General features: G+C 43.6%; 1 protein-coding gene across 13 annotated transcripts in view; it reads left to right on the top strand.

Moving 5' to 3' along the window:
• Ppp6r2 (protein phosphatase 6 regulatory subunit 2) overlaps positions 1-27,836 on the top strand; it is a 97,907-nt gene that overhangs the window by 41,409 nt on the left and 28,662 nt on the right. For 10 of the 13 annotated variants that reach the window (XM_015506902.2, XM_048803187.1, XM_048803184.1 and 7 more), the window contains 2 exons: positions 15,312-15,554; positions 23,763-23,949. In XM_015506902.2, coding sequence (XP_015362388.1) covers positions 15,328-15,554; positions 23,763-23,949 — 414 coding nt within the window. In that variant the 5' untranslated portion in view covers positions 15,312-15,327. Of the gene's footprint in view, positions 1-1,862; positions 1,985-7,162; positions 7,265-15,311; positions 15,555-23,762; positions 23,950-27,836 lie in introns of those variants that run through there. The other 3 variants (XM_048803188.1, XM_048803182.1, XM_048803189.1) reach the window with 3 other exon arrangements.

The following is a 27,836-nucleotide window of genomic DNA, read 5'->3' as shown; positions in this document are numbered from 1 at the left end:
TAGCTCAGTTGGTAAAGTACTTGCTTTGCATGCACAAGACCCTGGGTTCAGTCCCTACCACCACACACACACACACACACACACACACCAAAAAAAATCTAAAATCAAGATGATTGTAGACAGTGGGTTTATCTTGTTTCTTTCCTTTTCTCCTTTGTGTCTCCTTTTCTTTTTTCCTTTCCCTTTTTTGCTTGGTAAAGCTAAAAGGTTGGTAGCCACATTAGGTCTCTGAGTTAAAAGAAGAAAGCTGCGAACCTGCACATCTGCAGATCCCCGAGTCTTATACCACTGAGCTCAGCTGACCCTGGACAGGTCCTGGCCATGGTGAGGAACAGAGGGGCAGTTCTTGTCAGGAGACCTGGCCTGTCTTGTTCTTGTTTGGAGGTGACATCCTCACTGAACTGTTTGGTAATTTAGGTGCACACATGATGTCGGCTTCCTTGTCATCTCACATTTCAGAAGTTGTGATTAAGTGAGCAACAGAACGACTCTGTTTGCTTGTGGTTCTGGAGACTGACCAAGACCTCCCACAGGCTAGGCAAGTGCTCCACTTCTGAGCTGCACCTCTAGCAACTGGGGTTAATTTTGGTCTTTGTTGTAAAAGATTTGGTCTGTCCAGGTGTGGTGGCACACGCCAATGATCTCAGCGGCTTGGGAGATCAAAGCAGGAGAATCTCATGTTTGAGGCCAGCCTGGGCAACTTAGGGAAACCTTTACTCAAAATAAAAATTTTGAAAAGGGGTGGGGAGTGAAGCTCAGAGGTACAGCACTCCTGTGTTCAATCCCTAGTTCCTCAAAAAAAAAAAAAAATGTTCTGTATTTAAGTCCTCAGGAATCTTTGACTGAATACAAAGTGTATGACATAAGCCTACCCTGAAGGGAATTTCTGATTCAGAGATGGCATGTGTGTCCCAGGGCCTGTGGTATCAGTATTTCACAGCATCCAGTCCTTGTCCTCAGTGGAGCAGCACAAAGGTGGACTCTCAGTAAGTCTGCAGGTGGCAATGCCAGCGAGACACCCCCACCCTGCCCCCTGCCAGTGGGAAAAGCAAGTCCGCCACCCACACTGCCAAGCCTGACAGGTGTTGAGACAGACTCATGCACCAGTTCATGGTACTAGAAGATAAGTGTGGGTCATGGGATGGGCTGGTGTCTGGGGTTTACTCCCAAATGGCCCAGCAGGACACAGTCTGAGCAACACAGGTGGCCAGGCCTGACTGCTGCAAGGTGAATGGGCACTCAGGGCTTATCACCCTTACACTGTTCTTGCTAGTTCAGATATATATGAAATTCCCAAAATAAGTTAAAAATGAAAGAATATGTAAAAATCGAAAGAAACCCCAGGCCACCTAAGAACAGTACTGAGGTAGAAATTCCAGTTTCACCTGCTGGTTTCATTCCAGGAATGTGCTCAGCAGCCAGTTGGCCCCTGCCACAGCTGTGGAGAGGGAAGCCCTCTAGCTGCACCCTTGCCCTGTTGGGGGGTAGGTCTGCTGGGGGCATAGAGGCTCAACAGGTAGGGTCCAGCTACGAGTCCAGCACTGCTGTTCTCCCACTGTCCTCCCCTGCACCTCGGGGCAGGGCACAGCGGTCGTGCTTGCAGGTGAGTCAGGGCAGCTCCTCTCCCTCGTGGAGGTCCTGGAGTCTGCGTTCTGACCAGTAGTCACTGTGGCGTGTGTTCCTGTGAGGGCCCATGTTGTTTGGTGTGTGTGTTTAATCACATCGATATACTGTGCTGTGGGCCTGATTGTGTTTTCTGTGAGAGTCTTCCGTGCTGCCCATGTAATCTCTAAGTGTGTATGGTTTTCACGTGTGTGCTGCATATTCTTGCCACCTCATATTTGCCTGTGGTCCTCCAACAGGCTGGAGGGGCCTGCCGGGCCAGGCAGGGACGTGGTCCTGTGGCCAGAGCCAGCCCTCTGCTGCCTGGAGTGCGGGGCCTCTTGCATTCACCTGCCGGCCTTCTTATCTGCCAACTAAAGAGGTGTGGAGTGAGAATATATCATCATTATCCCAAAGAATGAGATTTTCATTTATTTTATCTTACTTTTTAAAGTTTCAATACTGATTCATGTTATTATGTTTATTCTTTTATTATGTTTATTTATTTTTTTTTGTTTTGTTTATTTGCACTGATGGTGATTTCTAACTTAACTGAATTGCATAGTTTGTTTTAGTTTAAACCTTATATCATGATAAGTATATTTGAAACATGAATACATTGTTTTATAAAGCGCTACTATGTCTCACATATTTTTCCCATGAATTTTAACTAATATTTTTGTTATCCAATTGTAAATATTTCTTAATTAACTTTTTCCTAATTAATTAATATTATTATTATTAATTTCTTTCTTTCTTTTTTCCTTTTCTTTTCTTTTTTTTTTTTTTTTTTTTTTTTTTTTTTTTGTGTGTGTGTGGCACTGGGGATTGAATCCAGAGGCACTCTAATCACTGAGCTGTATCCCAGCTCTTTGTAAATATTTTATTTTGAAACAGGGTTTCCCTAAGTTGCCCAGACTGGCCTTAAGCATATCCTCCTACCTCAACATCCCAAGTGTCTGGGATCACAGTTGTGTATCATCATACTTACTGGTTTTGTCTTTCATGATTTTGCTTTCTGAGGTTTCAGCTACCTCAGCTACATGGTCAACTGTACTCTAAAAATACTAAATGGAAAATTCTAGAAATAAACAATTCATAAGTTTTAAATCGCTTCCCATTCTGAGTAGCATGATAAAGTCTCATTCAGTTTGGCTCCATCCTGCCCAGGACATGAATTTCCCTTTAGTCCTGTATATCCACACTGTGCATATTACCTGCCCATTTGTTACTTAGAGCATCCCAGTTATCAGATTGACTGTTGTGGTATCAAAGTGCTTGTGTTCAAGTAACCCTTATTGTACTTACTAATGGCTCCAAAGTTCAATAGCTGTGATGCTGGTAATTTACATATTCCAAAGACAGCTATAAAATGTTTCCTTGATATCGTCTCACATCACAAGAAGCAGCAGCATAAATACAGTAAAGGTATGAATAAGTAAATACAATAAGATATTTGGAGACAGACCACATTAACATAATTCTTATAGCATATTATTATAGTTCTATTTCATTATTGTTCATCTTTTACTGTATCTAATTTATAAATAAAGCTTCAAAAGTATGTGTATAACCAGGTGCAGTGGCACACACCTGTAAAGCCCAGTGGCTGGGGAGGCTGAGACAGGGGGATCAAGAGTTTAAAGCCAGCCTCAGCAAGAGCAAGGTGCTAAGCAATTCACTGAGACCCTGTCTGGGGGTGTGACTCAGTGTACCCACCCCCCAAAAAAGTTTATGGATATAGGAAAGAACACAGTACATATAGTACTTGGTACATTTGCTGGGGATCTTAGGCCATATCTTCCATGAATAAGGAGCCACTGTTGTCTTTAGTTCCAGGCACATGGAATTTTAAAAAAGTTTTAATCAGATAAATTCACACTCTAACCTCTATTCTGTACCATTGGACCACAAGCCTATTTTGGTGCCAGTACCATGCTACTTTTGTTAGTATTGCTCTGTAGTGTAGTTTAAGATCTAGTATAATCATGCCACCTGCTTCACTCTTCTTGCTAAGGATTGCTTTAGCTATTCTGGGTCTCTTATTATTTTTCCAGATGAATTTCATGACTGCTTTTTCTATTTTCTATGAGGAATGTCATTGGGAGTTTGATTGGAATTGCATTAAATCTGTTTAGTGCATTTGGTAGTATGGTCATTTTGACAGTATTAATTCTGCCTATCCAAGAATAAGGGAGATCTTTCAATCTTCTAAGATCCTCTTTAATTTCTTTCTTTATCACTCTGTAGTTTTCATTGTAGAGGGCTTTCACCTCTTTCGTTAAGATGATTCCCAAGTATTTTATTTTATTTTTTTGATGCTATTGTAAATGAGGTAGTTTTTCTCATTTCCCTTTCAGAGGATTTGTCACTGATATACAGAAATGCCTTTGATTTGGGTGTTGATCTTGTATCCTACTACTTTGCTGAATTCATTTACTAGTTCTAGAAGTTTTCTGGTGGAATTTTTTTTTGGGGGGGGGTCTTCTGGGTGTAGAATCATATTGTCCGCAAATAGTGCTAATTTTTTTTTTTAAATTTTTTTAATATTTATTTTTTAGTATTTGGCGGACACAACATCTTTGTTTGTATGTGGTGCTGAGGATCGAACCCGGGCCGCACGCATGCCAGGCGAGCACGCTACCGCTTGAGCCACATCCCCAGCCCCAAAATCTTCGTTTGGTAGGTGGTGCTGAGGATCGAACCCGGGCCGCACGTATGCCTGGCGAGCGCGCTACCGCTTGAGCCACATCCCCAGCCCCAAAATCTTCGTTTGGTAGGTGGTGCTGAGGATCGAACCCGGGCCGCACGCATGCCTGGCGAGCGCGCTACCGCTTGAGCCACATCCGCAGCCGCAAATAGTGCTAATTTGAGTTCTTTTTTACCTATCCATATCTCTTTACTTTCTTTTGTTTAATTGCTCAGGCCAGTGTTTCAAGAATTATATTAAATAGAAGTGATGAAAGAGAACATCCCAGTCTTGTTCCAGTTTTTAGAGGGAATGCTTTGAATTTTTCTCCATTTAGAATGATGTTGGTCTGGGGCTTAGCGTAGATATCTTTTATGATGTTGAGATATGTTTCTGTTATCCCTAGTTTTTCTAGTATTAGATCAATGGTACAGAATAGAGGACACACAGACTAACCCACATAATTACAGTTATCTTATATTTGACAAAGGTGCCAAAAACCTACATTGGACAGATGGTGCTGGGAAAACTGGAAATCCACATGTAACAAAATCTATCTCTCACCATGCACAAAACTCAACTTCAACTGGATCAAGGACCTAGGAATTAAATCAGAGACACTGCGTCTATTAGAAGAAAAAGTAGACCCAAATCTCCATCATGTCGGATTAGGCCCCAATTTCCTTAATAAGATTCCTATAGAATAAAAAATAAAATCAAGAATCAATAAATGGGATGGATTCAGACTAAAAAGTTTCTTCTCAGCAACAGAAACAATCAGTGAGGTGAATAGAGAGCCTACTAATTGGGAACAAATTCTTACCACACACGTGTCAGATAGAGCACTAATCTCCAGGAAATATAAAGAACTCAAAAATCGTAACACCAAAAAAAAAAAAAAAAACCCCATATAATCCAATCAATAAATGAGCCAAGGAACTGAACAGATACTTCTCAGAAGAGGATATACAATCAACCAACAAATAGATGAAAAAATGTTCAACATCACTAGCAATTAGAGAAATGCAAATCAAAACTACTCTTAAGATTTCATCTCACTCCAGTCAGAATGGCAGCTATGAAGAATACAAACAAAAAATTAGTATTGGCGAGGATGTTGGGGAAAAGGCACACTCATACATTACTGGTGGGACTGCAAATTGGTGCAGCCAATATGGAAAGCAATGTGGAGAATCTTTGGAAAACTGAGAATGGAACCACCATTTGATCCAGCTATCCCACTCCTCAGTTTATACCCAAAAGACTTAAAAACAGCCTACTACAGGGACATAGCCACATCAATGTTTATAGCAGCACAGATCACAATAGTTAAACTGTGGAACCAACCTAGATGCCCTTCAGTCGATGAATGGATAAAGAAAATGTGGTATATATCCACAATGGAATATTACTCAACATTAAAAGAGAATAAAATCTTGGCATTTGCAGGTAAATAGATGGACCTGGAGAATATAATGTTAAGTGAAATTAGCCAATCCCCCCAAAACAAATGCCGAGTAATTTCTTTGATTTAAGGATGCTGATTCATAATATGCTGGGAGGATTAAATGAACTCTAGATAGGGGAAAGGGAGGGGGCACAGAGGTAGGAAAGACGGTGGAATGTGAAGGTCATTATTACCCTAAGAACATGTATGAAGACACAAAGGATGTGACTCTACTTTGTGTACAACCAGAGATATGAAAAATTGTGTTCCATATATGTCATATGAATTATAATTCATATTGGGTCTTCTGGATCATATGTAACAAATTAAGAATTGTCATATACAACAAATTAAAATGTAAAAAAATAAAAAAATTCACACTGTAAAAATTCATTCATCTTAAGTATACATGGATGGGCATGGTGGTGTGTGCCTGTGTTCCCAGCACTTGGGAGGCTGAGGCAGGAGGATCATTTGATTCCAGGAGTTTGAGTTTAGCCTGGGCAACATAGCAAGAAACTGTCTTATAAAAATAAGAATAGGGGGCTAGGGTTGTGGCTCAGCGGTAGAGTACTTGCCTAGCACTTGTGAGGTCCTGGGTTCGATCCTCAGCACCACATAAAAATACATACATAAAATAAAGGTATAAGAAAATAAATTAGGGCTGGGGATGTGGCTCAAGCGGTAGCGCGCTCGCCTGGCATGCGTGCGGCCCGGGTTCGATCCTCAGCACCACATACCAACAAAGATGTTGTGTCTGCCGAAAACTAATAAATAAATATTAAAAAAAAATTTAAAAAAAAAAGAAAATAAATTAAAAAAAAATAAGAATAGAGGGCTGGGGTTGTGGCTCAATGGTGAAGCGCTTGCCTAGCACGTGTGAGGCACGGGGTTCGATCCTTAGTGCCACATAAAAATAAAGGCATTCTGTCCATCTACAACAACAACAAAAAATAAGAACAGAATTCAGTGAATTCAAAAAATTGTCCAACCATCACCACAATCGATTTTAGAACATTTTCATTAACTCCAAAGAAGCCTCTTTCCCTTATCAGTGATTTCTATTTCTCCCCAGTTCCCGCCCCCCACCCCCCCCGCCCGGCTGCTGGACAACCATGAGTTTGCGTGTTTGTCTCTACAGGTGTGCCTGTTCTAGACCTTTGTATAAACCGCGTCATACCGTATATGGTCTCTTGTGTCTGACTTCTTGGTGTCATGCTTTCTGGCCCATCCATTTGGGATATGTACCTGAACTTCCTTTCTTTTTGTTACTAAATAATGCCCCATTGAAGGAATATCCCACATTTCATTTAGCCACTCATTCCTTAATGGACTTTTGGTTTGCCTCTACTCTGGCTTTGATGAATAGTGTGAATATTTGTGTGTGAATCTCTGTATGGACATGTGTTTTCTTCCCTCTTGAGGACATAGTGGAACTGCGGGGTCCTATGCTAGCTTAGGGTTGATCATCTGAGGAACTGCCGGACTTTTCCACAGCAGTTGCCCATTTTGCATTACTACCAGCGGTATGTACAGGACTTCTAATTTCTCTACGTCTTCCCCAACACTTGTTATTGTCTTTCTATTTTAACCTTAAATTTCAGGTCTTTGATCTGCTTTGAATAAATTTTTATATGAGGTATGAAGTAATTTTCCACCTCTTCTGCTTATGAACATCACGTTTTCCCAGCACCATTTGTGGAAGGACTGCCAGTCTTAGGACCCTTGTAAGCAGTGGGTTGACCATCTGTGTCTGCTCCTCTTTCTTGACTCTCAGTTCTACGCCTGTGGTCTGAGTGACTGTCCTTGGGTACTCGCCACTCTGTCTGATGACTGCGGCTCTGTGTAAGTCTTGGATGGGGAAGGGTGAGTCCTCCAGCTCTGCCTTCACCTTCAAGGCTGTCCTGTGTGTTTTGGGTCCCTTGTATCTCTGTAGATTTTAGAAACAGCTTATCTGTTCACACATAGGAATTTTAAAATATATTCATTTGTGTATTTTATTATGTTTGGAGAAATCAGTCTGTAGGAAAATGGACTTTTGGAGTGATTGAGGCATCCTTTATTGAAGCGGTCTGTGTTTGTAACTGTTACGTGGGGTAAAGAGTTGTATCCTAGCCGGGCGCAATCATGCACACCTGTAATCCCAGTGGCTCAGGAGGCTGAGGCAGCAGGATCGTGAGTTCAAACCCAGCCTCAGCAAAAGCAAGGTGCTAAGCAACTCACTGAGACCCTGTCTCTAAGTAAAATACAAAATAGGGCTGGGGATGTGGCTCAGTGGTCGAGTGCTCCTGAGTTTAATCCCTGGTCCCCACCCCCCAAAAAATTCATATTCTGTTTTGAGGTGTACTTCATATCTCCAAAAAAAAAAAAATTCTTTTTTTGAACTCACTAATAACATTTACATTTTTAACTGCAACTGTAAAAAAAAAAAAACAACAAAAAGATCTCTTGTACCCTTTGAATTGGAGGAAGCACAGGGGAAACATTTTGCAGAATTAAGAGTAGAATATCCCAACCAGAAATTAACCTTTGTACAGTCCACTGACTTCATCCAGACTGCCCCAGTTCTATCCATGTGCTTATATGTATGGTGTGTGTGGGGGGGTATATATGTGCATATGGGATGTGTGTGTGTGGTGTGTGTGTACATGTATATGTGATGTGTGTGTGAGATGTATGGTGTGTGCACGTGTGTGGATGTGGATGTGCAGTGCTACATGGCTGTCAGTCGTGTGGGCCCAGGCCTCTGCCATCATGGTCAGGACAGACACAGGATCTCTCATGGCACCTTTTAGAATCACACAAGCCTCCCTCTTGTCACCCAGCCTCCTCCTTCCACAGTCACTGGCAACGAATAATCTGTCCTGTTTCTGAATTTTTATCATATCAAAAATGTTATGAATGCCCTGGGCATGATGGTACATGCCTACAGTCCCAGGAACTCAGGTGGCTGAGGCAGGAGGACTGCATGAACCCGGGAGTTTGAGACCTTCCTTGGCAACAGAGTGAGAACAAAAGAGTGATGAAGGCAGCCACACAGTGTGTGACCTTTGGGTCTGGCTGTGCTGCTTGATGGCAGGGCGTGTGTGCATTGTTCTTACGTATTGCTGAGTGGTTTCCCATGGTGTGTGTGTGTACAGTTTGTGTCAGCGGCTGTATGTTGAAGGGCTTCTCTTCTGACTGCAGCATTTTTTAAAAAATATTTTTTAGTTGTAGATGGACACAATACCTTTATTTTGTTTTTTATATGCTGCCAGCGATCGAACCCAGTGCCTCACGCATGCTAGGCAAGCGCTCTACCACTGAGCCCCAGCCCCAGCACCCTGACTCTAGCTTTTGACTATTACAGATGAAGCTGCTGTGAACGTTCCTATGCGGGGTTTTTTTTTTTTTTTTTTTTTTGTGTGTGTGTGTGTGTGTGTGTGAACTTAAGCTTTTATTTCCCTAGAACCAATGCCCAGGGCCAAGACAGTTCTTACGTATGGATTTCTGTCAGTTGCTGCTTCATAGAGGTTGAAGAATACTGTAAGGTTGTTGTGTTTATGGTAGTCATATCTTGTCTTCCATCTATCTCTTCTGCCTGGGGGTAATGTTCATCATGCCTCAGTTGTTATGTTTCTGCTACTCCCAGTTTTTTAAAGTGGATCTTTTGGGGAGAGTATTTAGGCAAGAGAAGGAAATAAAAGAGAGAAGAAGAGGGAAAGAAGTGAAATTATTACTGTTAGCAGGTGATATGATCCTGAACTTAGAAGATCAGAAAAGCTCCACCAGAAAAGTGGTAGAGCTAATAAACAAATTCAGTCAATATCAGGACACAAAATCAACACACAAAACGAGTAGTTTTTCAGGAGCCATAGCACACCCTGTAATTCCAGCAACTCTGAAGATGGAGGCAGGAGGATAGAGAGTTCAAGACTACCCTCAGCAATAGAGTGAGACCCTGCCTCAAAAAAAAAAAAAAGAAAAAAAAAATCTGGCTGGGGATATAAAATTCAACCATAGAATGCCCCTGTGTTCAATCTTCAATACAAAAAAAAAAAAAAAAATCTAATTTAAATAAATAATTTTAAAGTTATGGAAAAAAAAAAAAGCCAAGCATGGTAGCATACACTTGTAATCCCAGCAACTCAGGAGGCTGAGGCAAGAGGATAGAGTTCAAAGCCAATCTCAGTAATTTAGTGAGGCCCTAAGCAACTTAGTAAAACTGTGTTTCAAAAAATAAAAAGGGCCGATTCCAATCCCTGGTACCAAAAAATAAATAAATAAACAATCAGTAGTTTTCCTCTACACCAATTATGAATTTGCTGAAAAAAAGAAATCAGGAAAGCCATCCGATTTCTAAAAAATATGATAAAATAAAATACCTAGGATAAACCTAATGAAAAAGGCAAAAGATCCTTACAGTGAAAACTGTGGAACACTGAAGAAAAGAATTGAAGATGACTCTAGAGGGTAGAAAGGCCTTTTATGTTCGTGGATAGGCGGAATTAATATTGTTAAAGTGGTCACACTACCAAAAGTGATGTACAGATTCAGTGCAGTCCCCATCAAAATACCTGGGCTGGGGTTATGGCTCAGTGGTAGAGCACTCGCCTAGCATGTGTGAGGCACTGGGTTCAATTCTCAGAACCACACATAAATAAATAAGTAAAATAAATGTCTATCAACAACTAATAAAAAAAATACCAGCTGCATTCTTTTTTGGGGGGGACTGGGGATTGAACCCCAGGGTCAGTTTGCCACTGAGCCACATCCCCAGCACTTTTTATATTTTATTTTGAGATGTTCTCACTAAGTTGCTTAGGGTCTCACTAAGTTGAGGAGGCTGGCCTCAAACTTGAGATCCGCCTTCCTCAACTTCCCAAGTTGCTGGGATTATAGGCATGCACCACCATGCCTGGCACCAGAGACATTCTTTACAGAAATAGAAAACACAGTCCTAAAATTAATTTAGAAGAATAAAAGACCCAGAATAACTAAAGCAATGTAAGCAAGAAAAAAAAAAAGCAATACTGGAATCATCATAATGCCTTCAAATTATATTACAGAGCTAGTGCTGAGGTGGTGACTCAGTAGTAGAGCACTTGTCTTGCACGTGTGAGGCACTGGGTTTGATCCTCAGCACCACATATAAGTAAATAAATAAAATAAATGTATTGTGTCCATCTACAACTTAAAAAAAATAAAATAAAAAACTGACACAGACCAATGGAGCATAATAGAAGACAGAGACCAACCCACACAGCAACAGTCTTCTGGTCCTTGACAAAAGCACCAAAAACATGTCAGAGAAAAGAGCCTTTTAAACAAATGGTGCTGGGGAAAGTAGTCATCCACATGTAGAAGAATGAGACTAGATTCCTCTCTCTTACCCTGCACAAAAATCAACTCAAAGTGAATCAAAGACCTTGGAATTTGACTAAGAACTATGGAAGTTCTAGAAGAAAAATGTAGGGTCAACACTCCAGCATATAGGCACAGGCAGTGACTTCCCCAATAGAATTCCTAGTGCATAAGAAACAATGGGGTGGCATCAAGTTAAAAGGCTTCTGCACAACAAAGAAAGCAAGTGTGTGAAGAGCGAACCTAGAGAATGAGAAGATCTTTGCCAGCTGCTCTTCTGACAGAATTAATATCCAGAATATATAAAGAACTCAAAAGACTTAACACCGAAGGGGGAAAAAAACCAAAAAAACACCAGATAACATAATCAGTAAATGGGCAAATGAACTAACCAGACACTTCTCAAAAGAAGAAATGCAAACGAACAACAAATATATGTATGTGTGAGGCACTGGGTTTGATCCTTAGTACCAGATAAAAAATAAATAAATAAAGGTGTTGTGTCCGTCTACGACTAAAAATATTTTTTAAAAAAACTATACTGTTCCTTCTCAATTTAGTTAGAATGGCAGCCACGGGGAAAGTAAACAATAATAAATGCTGGAGGATGTGGGGAAGAGGAACACTTTCACACTGTTTGTGCTATTGTAAATTAGTATTGAACTCCTATGGAAATCAGCAATGAGGTTCCCCAAAAGACCCAGCTCTACACTCCTTGGTATTATCCTAAAGAATTAAAATCAGCATGCGACAGTGATATGTGCACATCCTGTTTATAGCAGCCAATTCACAATAGCCAAACTGTGGAAGCAGCCCAGGGTCCCTTAACAAATAGAGATAATATGGCATGTACACAGTGGAGTTTTATTCAGCCATAAAGGAAAATGAAATTATGTCATTTGCTGGAAAATGGATGGAACTTGAGAGCATTATGCTAAGTAAAAGGAAGCCAAATTCAAAACTCAGGAGTTTATGTTTTCTATCATGTGGAAGTAAGGAAAAAGAAAAAGGAAAAAAAAAGTAGGGTGGGCATCTCATGAAAATAGAAGTAAGACTAGTAGATAGAGGGAAAGGACCGAGGGGAAGGAAGGGGGAAAGCTGGAGAACACTGTCAATCAAATGACATGGCCATGCTATGTGCACAGACGAGTGTGGAACAATCCCACTATGATGTATAATTATAATGCACTGATAAAAATAGGGAAAAACCGGGCTGGAATTGTGGCTCAGCGGTAGAGCACTCGCCTAGCACGTGCAAGGCCCTGGATTCAATCCTCAGCACCACATAAAAATAAATGAAATAAAGATATTGTGTCCAACTACAACTAAAAACAAATTAAAAATATGGAAAAACCTATAAGATAGCATTAAAAAATAAAGTATTTTTTTTGTACTAAACCTTATTGGAATTTCTTCCTTTGCGGGGCAGGAGGTACTGGGGATTGGACCCAGAGGCACTTTACCGATGGGGCCCCCTCTTTCCCTGATTCTGTGTCACCCGGGCATTTGAGTCATCCTGTTGGGCATTAAGAGGAAGGGTCAGCTTGCTCTCTGCTTCCTGGCTGCCATGCGCTGGCAGCTTCCTCCACCATACCCTCTGCCATGGTGTTCCACCTCACCGTGGCAGGGGGTATGGTGTTCTAGGGCAAGGGGGCCTACCCACCACGGACCAAACCTCTGAAATTGTAAAGCCTCCAAATCCATCCAAGAATGGTTTGAAACAGCCTTTCAGAAGTAGACCTGCTCAGAAGAAGCCAGCTCATCCTTTTGGTTGATCACCTTTTGATGTCACAAGCTCAAAATCCCCTATGCAGAAGATGACAACTCATAGGGAAAAATCCAGCTTGTGAAGACGTGTGGGGCTCTTGGCACCTGTACAAAGGAACCCTGAAAACTGCTCACTGTCCAGTCAAGAGGCAGTTCTCTCCTCTTCCTTCCTGTGGATTTCCCTGCTACCAACCACACTGGGATTTGAGCTTTTGCTCCTGTTCTCTTTGCCAGCGACCTAGCAGTAAAGTGTCTCCTTTTTGGAAAAATAAAGAGAGGGGCATTCAGCCCCTGTGTGTGAAGATAGCCGTCTTCCCTGGCCTCTGTTGCTGGTCCTCCAGAGTTGTTGCATCTACATTCCTCACAGAGGAGTAAGAAAAGTCTTGGGACCCAGAAGGAAACAATACCTTGTCTTGCAAATCAAACAGCTCCACTTTGGACACTTTATTTTTTTTGTACCAGGGATTGAGCCCAGGGGCACTCTACCATTGAACTACATCCCCAGCCCTTTCGAGACAGGGCCTCACTAAGTTGCTGAGGCTGACTTTGAACTTGTGATCCTCAGCCTCAGCCTCCCAAGCTGCTGGGATTACAGGGGTGCACCATGGTGCCCTGCTCCACTTTGGACTCTTGATAAGAGTGCAAGAGCAGCACCTACCTCAGCAGCATGCATGGGCACAGTGCTGCAGAAGCCAAAACCTAAGTGCAATCTGCGTGATAGGTAAGGTGCTATTCTAGCAGACCTGGAGAGTGCCTGAGGACCAAGAGCCATTGGTGTGTGGTGGCCACTGGGATCAGTGCTGGCTTTGAAGCTGATATGAGAGGACATGAATGTGATGGTAACAGAGGCTGTTAGGGTGAAGCTGGATGCAGAGGCTTCTGTGGTGGCGCTCCTAGGGTCTCACAGGCTTTGCACACTAATAGGCGTTTATATCCTGCAGTCCCTCTTTTATTTTCTAAGTATAAATGTTAGATAAATAAATCCTATTTGATATTACCATAACTTTTGTAAATAACTTGTAACTTTGAAAAGATTCATAATTTCAAAATAAACTTTTAACTTTGTTAACAGATGTAGGCTTCTGTTTTCTTTTTGTGTCAGAATAGTGAAAGCTGTCTTGCTAACCCACCTTGGGCCACAGACTTGACAGTGACACCCACTGGCAGGCAGGATGATGAGAGCCAGAAGTGTTGGCAGGCAGAGGAGGGCCATGTTACAGTGATCTTCAGGTCATTGTGGCAGGGTCCCCTGCCACCCCATGCCCAGTTGCTGTGCATGTGAGGCATGTGGCAGCCTCATGGGTAACCCTGGCTATTATTCAGCAAATGGGAAGCCGGGCACAGTGCTACATGCCTGTAATCCCAGCTTCTTGGGACACTAAGGCAGGAGGATCTTGAGTTCAAAGCCAGCCTTAGCCAAGACACTGAACAACTCCATGAGACCCTGTCTCCAAATATAATATAAAATAGGGCTGGGGATGTGGCTCAGTGGTTGAGTGCCCTGAGTTCAGTCCCTGGGAACACACATACAAAAAAAAAGATGAGGACAGTGCAAAGGGACAGGTGGTGGTGAGTGGCAGCAGAGGGCAAGGTCAAGCAAAGCCAGCTGCCTGGACTTGCTGAGGCTGAGCTCTGTGAGGCTTCCAGGGTGTGTTTGCTCTTCCCTCAGGAGCGGGCTGAGCACTGGAACTGGGTTTATGCTGAGTTGTTAAATTTTCTCAGGATGGAGAGGCATCCCTGAAGGTCCATTTCTGGAGTTGTTGGTCTCATGGAGCCAAGGAGCCAGCAAGGGATATGTTGAATGCTGTGGGTGGGACTGGGGGAGACGAGGGTGCATAGAACAAGGAAGGTGAATCGGTCGGGCGAGCCTGGAGAGTTGGGCCCCAGAGCTCGAGGATGCTTGTGACTGTGAGTGCAACCTGCACAGGTCTGATAAGAGCAGTGACTGGAGAGTACCTATGCCCTTATCCTGAGTCCCAGTACTTACATGTGCTTATGTTGAGGATGGACTTATTGGACTTTTGCTATAGTGCAGCTTTGTTAGTCTGCTTGGTAAAATACCTGACAGAAATCAACTTAATGGAAGAAAAATATTATTTTGACTCATGGTTTTGGAGGTTTCTGATTGTGGTTGGCTGGCTCCATTACTTTTAGGCCTGTGGTGAGAAGAGCTTTGTGGTGGGGAGTGTGTGGTGGAGCAGAGCTCCTCACCCCTTGGCAGCCAGGAAAGCAGAGAAGGATGGGAAGAGAAGAAGGGGATAGGGATAAAAGACACCCTTCAAAGACACCAGCTCAGTGGCCTACTTCCAAGTAGGCACCACCTCCCGGTAACTCTGCAGGCTGGTCACCAAGCCTTTAGCACAGAACCTTTGGGGGACTTTTCTGATCCAAACTGTTAACAGTGGCAAAGGGCAGATTCACAGAGTGGGGAGGAGTGAGTGACCCTCTTGTGCTTGCCTACAGCTCTGTGGCCGTCACGATGTTCTGGAAGTTTGACTTGAATACCACGTCCCATGTCGACAAGCTGCTGGACAGGGAGCAGGTGACGCTGCAGGAGCTGATGGATGAAGACGACATCCTGCAGGAATGTAAGGCTCAGAACAGGAAGCTTCTGGACTTCCTGTGCAGGCCACAGTGTATGGAGGAGCTGGTGAGCCTCATCACGCAGGACCCACCTCTGGACATGGAAGAGAAGGTCCGCTTCAAGTATGTACTGAGGCTGACAGGTCCTACACTGAGCAGTGCTCGGGGAGGCCGTGGGCAGTGTCTGAGGACAGCCAGAACCAGAGTTTTTTGATGGAAATGGAGGATGGTCACCAAGCCTTTAGCACAGAACCTTTGGGGGTCTTTTCCCCAAAGGAAAACTTAACCCCATCTGAGAAGTGAGAAGGCCTCTGCTGAGTTTGAGTTTGGAATCTCTAGTGTGTTTTCTCATCCTGAGTTTAAGTTGGAACCTGTTAAGTAAGTTTATATTAGGTTGGTACATGTTGGAGCACTTTGATTCACAGTATGTTAGGGGAGGGGAAAGAATGATTCTACGACAGAGAGGCAGATGGATTGCAGTGTGAGCCACGCCACCAGCAGTGGGCCAAAGGCGGGGCTGCAGCAACATGTGGTCTGACTCCTGAACTCCAGGAAGGGGATCTTCAACTTGGAGGAAATACATTGTTATCATTCGTGGTATTAACAATTCCCAAAGTTTTTCTTTAAATGTGCCATTCAGTATTTGGCCACAATGTTAGGAAATGACAGAGAAGATAGAGGCAGTGTGGCAAGATGGTTAAGCTTTGAGTGAAGACTTATGCACTGAGGGAACACCCCAGGCAGCAGGAGGCCTTCCTCACCACAGGCCCAGACTATAGGCTGTATGCGTACCGCTCCATGAAGAGCCCATGTGGCCTGCATTGTTCCCAGCGTCCCCCAAGATTGGATGACTGACCATAGGCACCAGGTCCAGGCTTATGAGGAAGGGTGAAATACATGCATGGTAAAGCTTTAGAACAGGGCCAGCAAACTACAGCTCTGCTTTTGTGTGGCCTGTGAACCAAGAAGGCTTTTACGTTATTACATGAGTGAAAAAATAAATAAAGGTGAATACACCAGTAGAGTCTTGCTGGACACGCCATGCTTGTCCATACACAACGCAGAGTTCAGTTTCAATAGAGGCTGTCAGAAATATTTGCCATCTGGCCCTTCACAGTGGTCTGCTGATCTCTGGTCTCAGGAGGAAAATAGGGCAGGATGGGTGACAGGGTGGCCTGGTGGGCTGTCAGGACGGCATTCACCATGGGCAGACAGGTCCTCACCGACAAGGAGAGCCACATGGTGTTCTAGAAAGATCTGGGGCTTGCTTGTGGAGGGGCCGGGGGCTTGGGGATAGCATGACCATATCTGGAGGCCACTGTGGTCGCAGCAGCACCACTTATAGGCCCTTTAGCCCTCTTACTCCCAAATGTCTTTCAGTTTGTGGCACATTGGAACAAAGTGACAGTTCGTGAGAAGTATGACCTGGGTCTTGTGAGTCAGGACAGGGGATCCAGGGTGGCGTCCGTGAGGTGGGAGAGCTGCAGTCAGTTGAGAGAATTGAGCAAGGAGAAAACCTGAGGCTCTGGGGGAAGCGCAGGCGTAGGTGGGACAGTGGTGAGCGGCACCCAGGCACCCACCATGTGGGTGCAGGGCTCTCCTTTCCCGTCCTGTGTTAGGCACTCCATGGACCTTCCAGTCTGTAAATATGTGGATCTTAGCTCAGAGAAATTTTTCATATTCTTTCTTTCTTTTTTTTTTTTTGGTAAAAGGGATTGAACCCAGGGGTGCTTAACCACTGAGCCACGTCCCAGCCCCGCTTTTCTTTCGAGACCAGGCATTGCTAAATTGCTTAGGGCCTTGCTAAGTTGCTGAGGCTGGCTCTGAACTCATGACCCTCCTGCCTCAGCCTCCTGAGCTGCTGGGATTACAGGCATATGCCACACTGCAACCGGCCTAAATTTCTTGTATTATTTCTTGGACAATCTTCTCTCCTCCAGTTTTTCTTCTGACTTCTTGCAACATCTACTTTAACATTAGATCACCTGAATTAATACTTTCTCTTACCTTTTTTTTCAGTTGTTGATGGACCTTTATTTATTTATTTAAATGTGGTGCCTCACACATGCTAGGCAAGCACTCAACCAGCGCCTTTCTCTTACTTTTGTTCTTAATGTTTTATCTTTGCCTTTTTATATGAGAGGTTTGACTTTTAAGTTACCATCTTTTTACTGACTTTTGAAATTTCTACCATCATATTTTTGATTTCTTTTCTTTTCTTTCTTTCTTTCTTTTTTTTTTTTTTTTTGTAATAGGGATTGAATCCAGAGGTGCTTAACCACTGAACCACATCCTAGCGCTTTTTATATTTTATTTAGAGACAGGGTCTCACTGAGTGACACTTGCTGGGCCTCACTAACTTGCTGAGGCTATCTTTGAACTTGCAATCCTCCTGCTTCAGCCTCCCCAGCTGCTGGGCTTACAGGCGTGCACTGCCGTACTTGGCCATGTTTTTAATTTCTTTTCTTTTTTAAAAAAAAAAATTATTTTTTAGTTTTAGGTGGATACAATATTTTTATTTTTATGTGGTGCTGAGGATTGAACCCAGGGCCTCATGCACGCTAGACGAGCGGTCTACCACCTGAGCCACATCCCTAGCTCCTATATTTTTAATTTCTAAGAGCCTTTTCTTACTCTCAGATTTTTTTTTGGACAGTATCTCACTCCATTGCCCAGTCTGGTCTTGAAATCCTAGGCTGCAGTGATCCTCCCACCTTAGCCTGCATGTGGCTTTGTGTGTGAGTCTCAGATATCTTAATGGAAGTTCCCAGTTCTTGTTCCCAATTCTGCACACTGTCTAGAGTATCATATTATCATAGAACACTGTGATTTCTAAAGTTTTCTCTGGACTCAGGACTCTCTCCTCCATGTGCCTGGTCTTCTATCTGTCAGCAGTGTCCTTTCAGGCACGAGGCCCTGATGCCTGTGCAGAGTTTGGGGTCTGGGTGGGGCTTGCTCACTGCATGCTTCTCCACAGGTAAAATGAGCCAGCTTTTTGGTTAGATGACAGCTAGTTGATTTTTTCTCTTTGTTCTGTCATTTTCTCTCTTCCTGGTGGGATATAGGCTTGTTAGCATCCTGGGTGCTGACCCAGAAGGAGGGCCTAGGGGCACCCATGCTGTTTTCACAAAGTTCCCTGTTCTTGGACTGCATCATGTCACTCCTCTCTGATGTGCCTGGCATCACTGAATCAGGAGCTCAGCTGTTGACTTCTCCCCAGGTCTGTGGACCCGGCAGTGCCTGCTCTGATGGTTCCCATCCCACTTGCCTTCACCAGCCTCTCCTTTATTGGTTAGGCCTCTGGAGCCGGATGGCTTGGACCCTCACTCCAGTTGATAACCTCCCTCTGGGCACCTTGTGCCCTGTCTTCCCTGGGCTTGGCCGGCTACTCTCTGTCTTCTTAGTCCAGTGTCATTTCTACTTCTCTTTTCTTTTTAATCATTTGCATTTTTGAGTAGGAGTTTGAGAGGGAATATTACCTAGACTCTGTGCTCTGTCTGCCTTGTTTATTTGGAGTTCCTATTCCTTTTATAAATTTTTTTCTTATTAGAGCTTTATGGTTATACGTAGTATTAGGACTCATTCTGACAAGCACAAACATGCATGGAAATCTATTCAATTCCTGATCCCCCTTTCCCTCCCATTCTCCTCCCCTCACCCCTTCTCCTCCCTCTATTCTACTAGACTTTCTTTCATTCATCTATTAATTTGTATTTGATCTGTTCTTTAGGTTGTCTTATCCTCCTTCTCCTTCTCCTTCATTTTTCTTCTAGCTTCCACATATGAGAGAAAACATCCCACCTTTGAGTTTCTGAGTTTGGTTTATTTCATTAGCATGATATTCTCCATTTCCATCCATTTACTGGTAAATGCCATAATTTCATTCTTCTTTTCGGCTGAGCAGAACTCCATTTTGTGTGTGTGTGTGTGTGTGTATCACAATGTCTTAATCCATTCATCTATTGATAGGCATCTGGACTGGTTCCATAATTTAACTATTGTGAATTGTGTTGCTATAAACATGGAGGTGGCTGTGTCACTATAGTATGCTGATTTTAGATCTTTTGGATAAATACCAGAAATGACCTTTAGACATGACCAGTGCTACTAAGGCTGAGGCAGCCAAGGCAGAGCAGATGGCATATTGCTTTGGGGTTGTGTTCACTCCATGGTGCCAGTGATGCCATGTTTTGGTTGGTACACATGTGGGGCCTCCTCTACACATATATCCAAAGGCACTCTGGCTACAACGATGGGTCTCACCGCCTCCAACTCTGGAAATTCGAGCCACAGCTCTGCCAGTACTCTAAGACTCGGCATTGTCTGATGACCTGCTAATTCACTGATAGAATTGGGCTGCCTGTTGTTTTTATGCAAGTTGGTATGAACAAAGTTTAAAATATCTGGTCGAATTGGAGACAAAGTGACATTTTTGCCAGATGACTCCCCCTTTTCAGAGAACACAGAAAGGGGTCAAGTACACGCCATGTTGGAAGAGGAGAGGGCCACATTCCTCTCGACCCAGCTGCTCCCTCAGGAAAAACTAGGACTGATTTTTCTAATTCCGTGAAGAATGTCATTGATAGTTTGATGGGGATTTGCCAGTGCCTCACGCATGCTAGGCAACTGCTCCACCACCTCGGCCTTCTTTTAGTTTATTCTTGCTGTGAAATGTTTTTATTTCCCTCTTGAATTTGAAACTGAGTTTTGCTGGGCATAGTAACCTTGGCTGACAGTTATTTCCTTTTAGGGCTTAGAGTATCTCATTCCAGGCCCTCCTTGATTTTAGGGTCTAAGCAGAGAAATCAGAAGTGAACCTTATTGGTTTGCCTGTCAATGTGACCTGATGTTTCTCCCTTGAGGCTTTTAGTATTCTTTCCTCATCTTCTATGTTAGGCATTTTGATTATGATATATCTTGGCAAGGTTCTCATTTGGCTTGGTCTATTTGGGGTCCTGTAAACCTCCTGTATGTAGACGTCTGTCTCATTTCTGATAGGGGAGAAGTTTTCTCTATCTCATTGAAAATATTCTTTATGCCTTTAGTTTGTATCTCCATGTTCACTTCTATTTCAATGATTCTCAGGTTTGGTCTTTTGAAGTTGTCCCAGAGTTCTTGTATATTCTGGTCATGTTCTATAATTTTTCCCCTTTATTACCTTCTGTGTACTTAAGATCATGTAGCCCGTCTTCAGGGCCTGAATTCTGACTTCAAAGGTGAGATTCTATTTTCAACACAGTCTAGTCTTTTAGTGATGCCTTCCAGTGAGTTTGTAATTTGATTGATTTATCTTTGATTTCTAGGAATTCCCCTTGATTTCTTTTCACAATTTCTGTTTCTTCATTAAAATGGTCTTTTATATCCTACAGTTGCTGTCTTGATTCCTTCCTTAGATCTTTTTTCGGTTCATTGAACATTTTTTCATTAATAAGTTTTTTATAATCTTCCTCTGGAATTTCATCCACCTATCTATCGGTGGGCTCCTTTGCTGGGGGATGTGGCTTTGCCTGTTTTCTCATGTTTTTAGAGGTCTTGGTCTTGAGCATCAGTTGAAGTGGATTCCTCTGCCTCCTTTTTTGTGCGTGCCCTTTTGTATGTAGTTGTCTCTTGTTCTGGGACTTCTCTCTGTTTTTGATGTGTGAGTAGATACCAAGGATTAGGGTCTGAGTTCCCTCTCTGGTTGTTCCTCCTTGGGTTCTCGTTTGGGGCTTTTTGTCTCCTCTTCTTTGAGTTGGAGTAATGTGAGGGAATGTTTAGTTTTGCAGCCAAATCTCTTAACCTATGAACTTTTTTGTGTCCCTGTAGTTTCCCAGTACTTCACAGAATTGGGGGCAAAATAAACAATAGTAACAACTGTTGCAACAACAAACAGTAAACAGTGTTAAAGTACAATACCCAGATCCTACTATGGTGTCTGCAACATTAATTGACACAGTAAACAAGAATGGTGGGTTTACAGTTGTCAGCAGGGAGGACAATAACCGAGGAGCAGCTCTGGCAGGAGCAGGTGTCTGCCTTATCCTCCACAGTGGTGATGGCTGCATTAGCATTTTGGTGGGGACAGGGGTCATTTGTCTGTCCTCCACCTTGGGCCTCACACCACAGAGCTGCCTGGAAAGCAGCCTCCTCTACTCCGCCATCTCCCCGGTCCCCTGATATGAACTTCAGAAACTACTAAAGCACTTCCTGTGATTATAACACACAGATAAAGGGGGGAAGGAGACAGTCTTAAGTCTACCCCACAGACATGACCTCAGGAAAGCAGCTTCTTCTAGCTCCTCTGATGGGTGTGGGTGAGATCCAGTCTTTCCCTGGCCTCTGGGAACCACAGGACATGGTCTGTGCTTTTCCTGGTTCCTCATCCTGTGGGGTCTGCGTGGTCCCCACTGCCTGGGAAGAACTCATTAGGCTGTTGTTCAGAGACCTGGCAGACAGAGCCTGCAGTGCTGCCACCCAGGTCTCTGGCCCCTCTGCCCTCAGTGGCCCTGTGTTGTCCCCGGTCCAGTCTTAAACAGCCCATGAGGTGAACACTGGCTACTGCATTTCACAGACAGAACTCAGCCAGTGAGGAGGAACCCACGCTGACCCAGCCCTCAGGACCCGCTCCACACACCTAGCCCATGTGCCTGCAGCACTCTTCACACTTCTCTCTGGTCCCCAGACCAGCTTTTTAGCTCCCTACTGCTGGGCCTCTGACTGGCAGGCCCCTCAGAGCTCTGAAGGCTGCTCACTCTTGTGGGGGCTGAGGAGGAGCACCCAGCCCACGGCCGGCCAAGACCCCATATTCTTCCCCTTCTACATATGGCCAGTCACCACATTTAGCCAGTTATTTCCTCTAGATTCTCTCAAGCCCAGGTCCACGCACCCCCACCCCCCAACCTTGGAAGCACCTTGACTTAGGCATTAACCACATTTGGCAAGGGAAGGTCATAGCAGCAGACCTCAACCAAGTGCTTCCTGTGCCTGGGAGTGGCTTGCTCTGTAAACCCTAGCCCCTGTCACCCTTGCAGAAACCGTGGAGGACATGTATCCTCACTCTACATGCAGGTGAGAAAACCCCAGATAACAGAGTCAGGTAATGGCCCAGTATAGGGACAGTCTTTCAGCTTCATAGGACACCCCCCTGGTGTCTGGCCTGCTGAGTCTATTTCCACTCCGCAGTATTCCCAGATGCATCGGATGAGAGGCAGAGCTTCAGGCCTTCAGGGGTGCTTTTGGGCAGGTGTGCCCATCCTGAGGTGACCAGTGCTTGCCAGATGCTAACAAGAGAACACAGTGATGTCATTATGGGATTACATATAATGGGCTAAGAATTATTTTATATGTAGTCATTTTTATCAAATGAAAAGTACATTATTCAGTTATTAGTATTTCTAAATAAGGAATTGATTACATAGTTCCGTACAACTTACACTGTATCATAAACAGCAGATGTGGCATTTCTCCAGTCTGTGCTTATCGACATGAAGGGACAAGGACATAGGCAGGAGAGGAAAGGCAGGCTTCTGATGGAGAGGGGGTGACAAATGTGCTTGTGACTTGGTCACACTGAAACAGGGTGGTTAGACAGGAGGCAAGAGACCTGGGGTGGAAGGAGGAAGCAGGAGAAAGGCTATCAAGCCATGAAGTAGAGTCAGAAGATGAAGGCCACCAGAGGGGCTGGGGTGAGGGTCCTGCCGGTCCTTCTAGTAGGCAGAATAGACCAGCTGGAGCTAGGTGTGGTCGTTCACACCTGTGACCCCAGCAACTCCGGAGGCTGAGCGAGGAGGATTTTAAGTTCAAGCCAGTCTGGGCACCTTAGCAAGATCCTATCTCAAAATAAAAAGTAAAAAGGGCTGGGGAAGGGATGGAATTGTGGCTCAGTGATAGAGTACTCGCCTAGCACATGTGGGGTCCTTGGTTCGATCCTCAGCACCACATAAAAATGAATGAATGGAATAAAGATATTGTGTCCAACTATAACTAAAAAATAAATATTTAAAAATAAAAAGGGCTGGGGATGTGGCTCAAAGGTAGCGTGTCCCTGGTTCAATTCCCAGTACTGAAATAAATAAATGAGTAGATAGATAGATAGATAGATAAATAAATAAATAAATAAATATATATATATATATATTATACACACCAGTTGAAATATATATACATATATATATATAAAAAATACACACCAGTTGTTCACAGAAAAATATTATTTTTATTCTGTCCTGAGGTCTGCTCAGTGCTGTGTCCTTGTCACATGGGTCTGTTCCATAAGAAGCAGATTATGTAAGCAGCTTCCTGAGAGTTGGGAAGTCTCATTTCACCTTCAGTGCTTGCACTGTGCCCTTTTAGATACCCCAACACAGCCTGTGAGCTTCTGACTTGTGATGTGCCACAGATCAGCGACAGGCTAGGCGAGGACGAGAGTCTGCTGAGCCTTCTGTACGACTTCCTGGACCAGGAGCCGCCACTCAACCCTCTGCTGGCCAGTTTTTTCAGCAAGACCATTGGCAACCTCATTGCAAGGAAAACTGAACAGGTAATGATGTGTGAAGCACATGTGTTTTGGACAGTGACAGTCATCATCAGGCTGTCACCAGTGAACTGTCACTAGGCTGCAGGGAGAGCATTTTGACTGCTTACTGGGACATAGGTGGAACAGTGAGTGGCTGGAACATGAGTTAGAGTTTAAGGGAGAAGGTGGCTTCCCAAATATGCTTCTGATGGCCATCTCTGGAACACGTGGCACACCCTGCCACCCCAGGCCAGTTCATCCTGCCACTGAGAGCACAGGCAGGAGTCCTGGGCCATGACTTCACTGTGGCAGAACCTTGGCTGGCCCCTTCTCGGGTCTGTGCTTGGTGTGGGTGGTGAGTCTGGGCATCCAGAGCACTACTGCTTCACAGTCAACACAGATATAGATGAAGTCCAGGTCTGGGAGAAGGAGTTCATCTTTCAGCTGTAGTAAGGTGCTTCTCCTGCCTTGTGTCTGAACTGACATGGCCTCAGCCCCTTCATTCTGTGGACACCGGGAGGAGAGGCCTGATGGTGGGCTGTGCCTGACACCCATCTTGCCAGTCTTCTTTTCTGTCACCTCCACTCACCCATCCCTACTGGTTTACTTCAAAGCACATCTCAAATATCAGATCCTTTCTTCTGTGAGTATTTCATTATGTATCTCTAAGAATTTTTTTTTCTTTTACGTATTAGTAGATGACCCCATCTGGGTGCAAAGGAGCAAACCTGTAATCCCAGCTACTTAGGAGGCTGAGATAGGAAGATAGTGAGTTCCAGGCCAACCTGGGCAACTTAGAGATACCCTGTTTCTAAAAATAAAAAGGGTACCCTTGATTATCATATCCCCAAAATATTAGCCATAATTAACATTATCAAGTGTCCGTTCAGGGAGTAAAATAATACTTGGTGTCTGTGTCTTGAGCCCTGAGAAAGGTTATTTTAGTCAGCTTTTTCAGTACTGTGACCGAAAGCACTGGCAAGAACAACATAGAGGAGGAAAAGTTTATTTGGTTGGTGCTTATGGTTTCAAAGGTCTCAGTCCACAAATGGCTGACTCCGTTCCTAAGGGCCCTAGGTGAGGCAGAACATCATGGCTGAGGAGTGGTGGAGGAAAGTGGCTGAGGACACAGCACCAAGAAGCAGAGAGCCAGATGCAGTGGTGCACGCCTGTAATCCCAGCAGCACTGAGCAACTCATGAGACCCTGTCTGTAAATAAAATACAAAATAGGGCTGGGGATGTGGCTCAGTGGTCGAGTGCCCCTGAGTCCAATCCCCAGTACCGAGAGAGAGAGAGAGAGAGAGAGAGAGAGAGAGAGAGCGCGAGAGCGAGCGAGAGCGCTCCCCCCTCACCACAGATAAAACATACCCTAGTTCCTCCTCCAGCCACAGCTTATCTGCCCACAGTTGCCACCAGGTAATCCCCATCAGGGTATTATGCACTGATTGGGTTAAGGCTCTCATTACCCATCACTTCACCTCTAAACTCTAGTCACACATGAGCTTTTTGGGGACACTTCATATCTAAACCATAACAAAGGTCATTTGTTTCCCTTCTGCTGGCATGTTTTGAATATTCAGGGGGATGTCATCTTATATCAGGTCATAAAGCCAAGATTTGTGAGAGATCCGGGAGGACTGTTTCAGCATCTGTTTGTAAAGCAGAGTAGAAATGAAGAGTAGCAGCATAGGAGTTGTGTTTGTGTACCCTTGGGCAGGAGGGAGAGGGAGGCCATGAACAGTGGTGGCAGCAGTACTGTAGGTGGGGATCTTGAGATTGTTCTTGTAGTGTTGGAGGGTGGTCACTAGAGGCCTGGGAAGACCCCTGCATCTGCATTTGCCGCCTGTAACTGGAATATGAATCTTGTGATTTACTGTTGCCTGCTCACAATCCTCTGCCACTTTCAGATATTTCTTTACAATTTTACTGGTAAGCTACAGCACTCAGGCCAAAAATGGCCTGCTACCTGCTTGTTGAATGAGATGCAGCCTCGTGCTGGGACACACATCAAGGCCCTTCTTTGCAGTCATGGAGGAGCTGGGAGCCGGGCTTCTGGGTCACTCTGTGATGCATTGCAGTCCTCTGTGAGGGCTCTGCATAGCTTTCAGTAGATTTATTCTTAAGAAGTTGATCCTTGTATTACTGTGTTATTTTTAAATTGGAATTTTATGGAGAAATTGCAGGTTCACATGCAGTTGTATGAAATAATGTGGAGAAAACCTTTGTATGCTTTGACCAGCTTTTGTCTGGGGTGGCATTTAGAAAAACACTAGTTCAGCATCACAACCAAGATTGATGTTGGTGCAATTCCCGATTCACTTGAATTTCTCAAGTCTCACTTACACTCATTTTTGTGTGTGCGTATGTTCTGTGCAGCTTGTCACATGTGGGCGGGCATTCGTCAGCCACCATCACAGACAGGACACAGGAAGTTCAGAAACCACAGGTCCTTCGTGGTGCACTTTTACAGCCACACCCCATTCCCTTCTTAAATGTTGTCATTTCAAAATATTATTTAGATCAAATCATGAAATATGTACTCTTTGGGTATTCACTTTTTTTCCCCTCAGCATGATTTCCTGTACATTTATCCAAATTGTTGTGTATATCAATGATTTGTCTACCCTCTTTTGTTTTCTGTGTTGAGGATTTAATCAATGCCCTTGCACATGGTAGGCAACGTTATACCCCTGAGCCATAGCCCAGCGTAGTTTGTTCCTTTTCCTTGCTGTGTAGAGTTACATGATATAGCAGTACCAGTTTATTTAACCATGCACACGTTGAAGGATACCTAAGTTGATTCCAGATTTGGTGATTATCAATAAAACTACTATTAATTCTGATAATTTACTTTTATAGTCTTTTTTAGTTATATACAAGATCATGTCATTTATTATCAATGATTACTTTTATCCTTTACAAATGGTATATATATATATTTTTTACTTCTGTTTCTTGCCTTATTGCACTGGCTGGAACATTAGTACAATATTGAATAGGCCTCCTTGTTTTGCTTGTTACCTAAGGAAAAGCTTTCAACATTTTATAGTTCATTAGGGTCCTTGTCATGGAGCACTCATGGGCTTTTCTCTTTTGTTTTTCTTTTTTGTAGCAGGTTCTTGCTATATTGCCCAAGTGTCCTCATGCTCATGATCCTCCTGCCTTAGCTTCCTGAGTAGCCGGAATTATAGGTGTGCACCACCATACCTGGCTCTCTAGTTTTGTTTTTTAATCCAACTTAGAGGTCTGCAGGTTCAGCTCTGTAGTGTAGTCTGTGATTAGCATGCACAAGGCCCTGGGTTTCAGTTGCCAGCACTAAAACCAAGCAAAACAAGAACAAGAAACAACTTAAGGAGGTTTTCTTCATTTCTAGGTTTTTTTAAAGTTTATAACATGAATGGTTGTTAAAATTTATCAAATGTCTTTATCTACTGAGTCAACTTTATCTATCAACTTTATGATTTCCCTACTCTATTAACAGTTGAATTATGGTAATTAGTTTTCTATTGTTAACCTACATTATGTTCCTGGAATACACCGAATTGGACTGTGATATATTTTTTTCTTTCTTTTGTATTGCTAGATTTTGCACCTGTGGGCATCAGTGAGATTGGCCTGTAACTTCCCTTTCTTACAATGCCTTTGTCACGTCTTAGAGTGAAGGTTTTATACAGTTGTACAATTCTATGGGACACGGTCCCTCAACGCCTGTTCTCTGCAAGAGTCTTTGTAGGTGTTTGGTAGAAGTCTCTGACCAGGCTCTGAGAGCCCAGAAGCTCTGGTGGCCTTAGTCCTAAATTCTGTTTCTTTTGGTATTCCAGAATAACTCAGGTTTTTTTCATGTGAGTTAAGTGTTTTTTCTCCTTAAAGGAAATTCTCCATTCTGCTTAATTTGTACAGATTGGCTTAG

The sequence above is a fragment of the Marmota marmota genome, unplaced genomic scaffold (genome assembly GCF_001458135.2).
Source record: "Marmota marmota marmota unplaced genomic scaffold, marMar, whole genome shotgun sequence".
Classification (NCBI taxonomy): Eukaryota; Metazoa; Chordata; class Mammalia; order Rodentia; family Sciuridae; genus Marmota; species Marmota marmota.
This window is presented reverse-complemented; position numbering and strand designations above follow the sequence as displayed.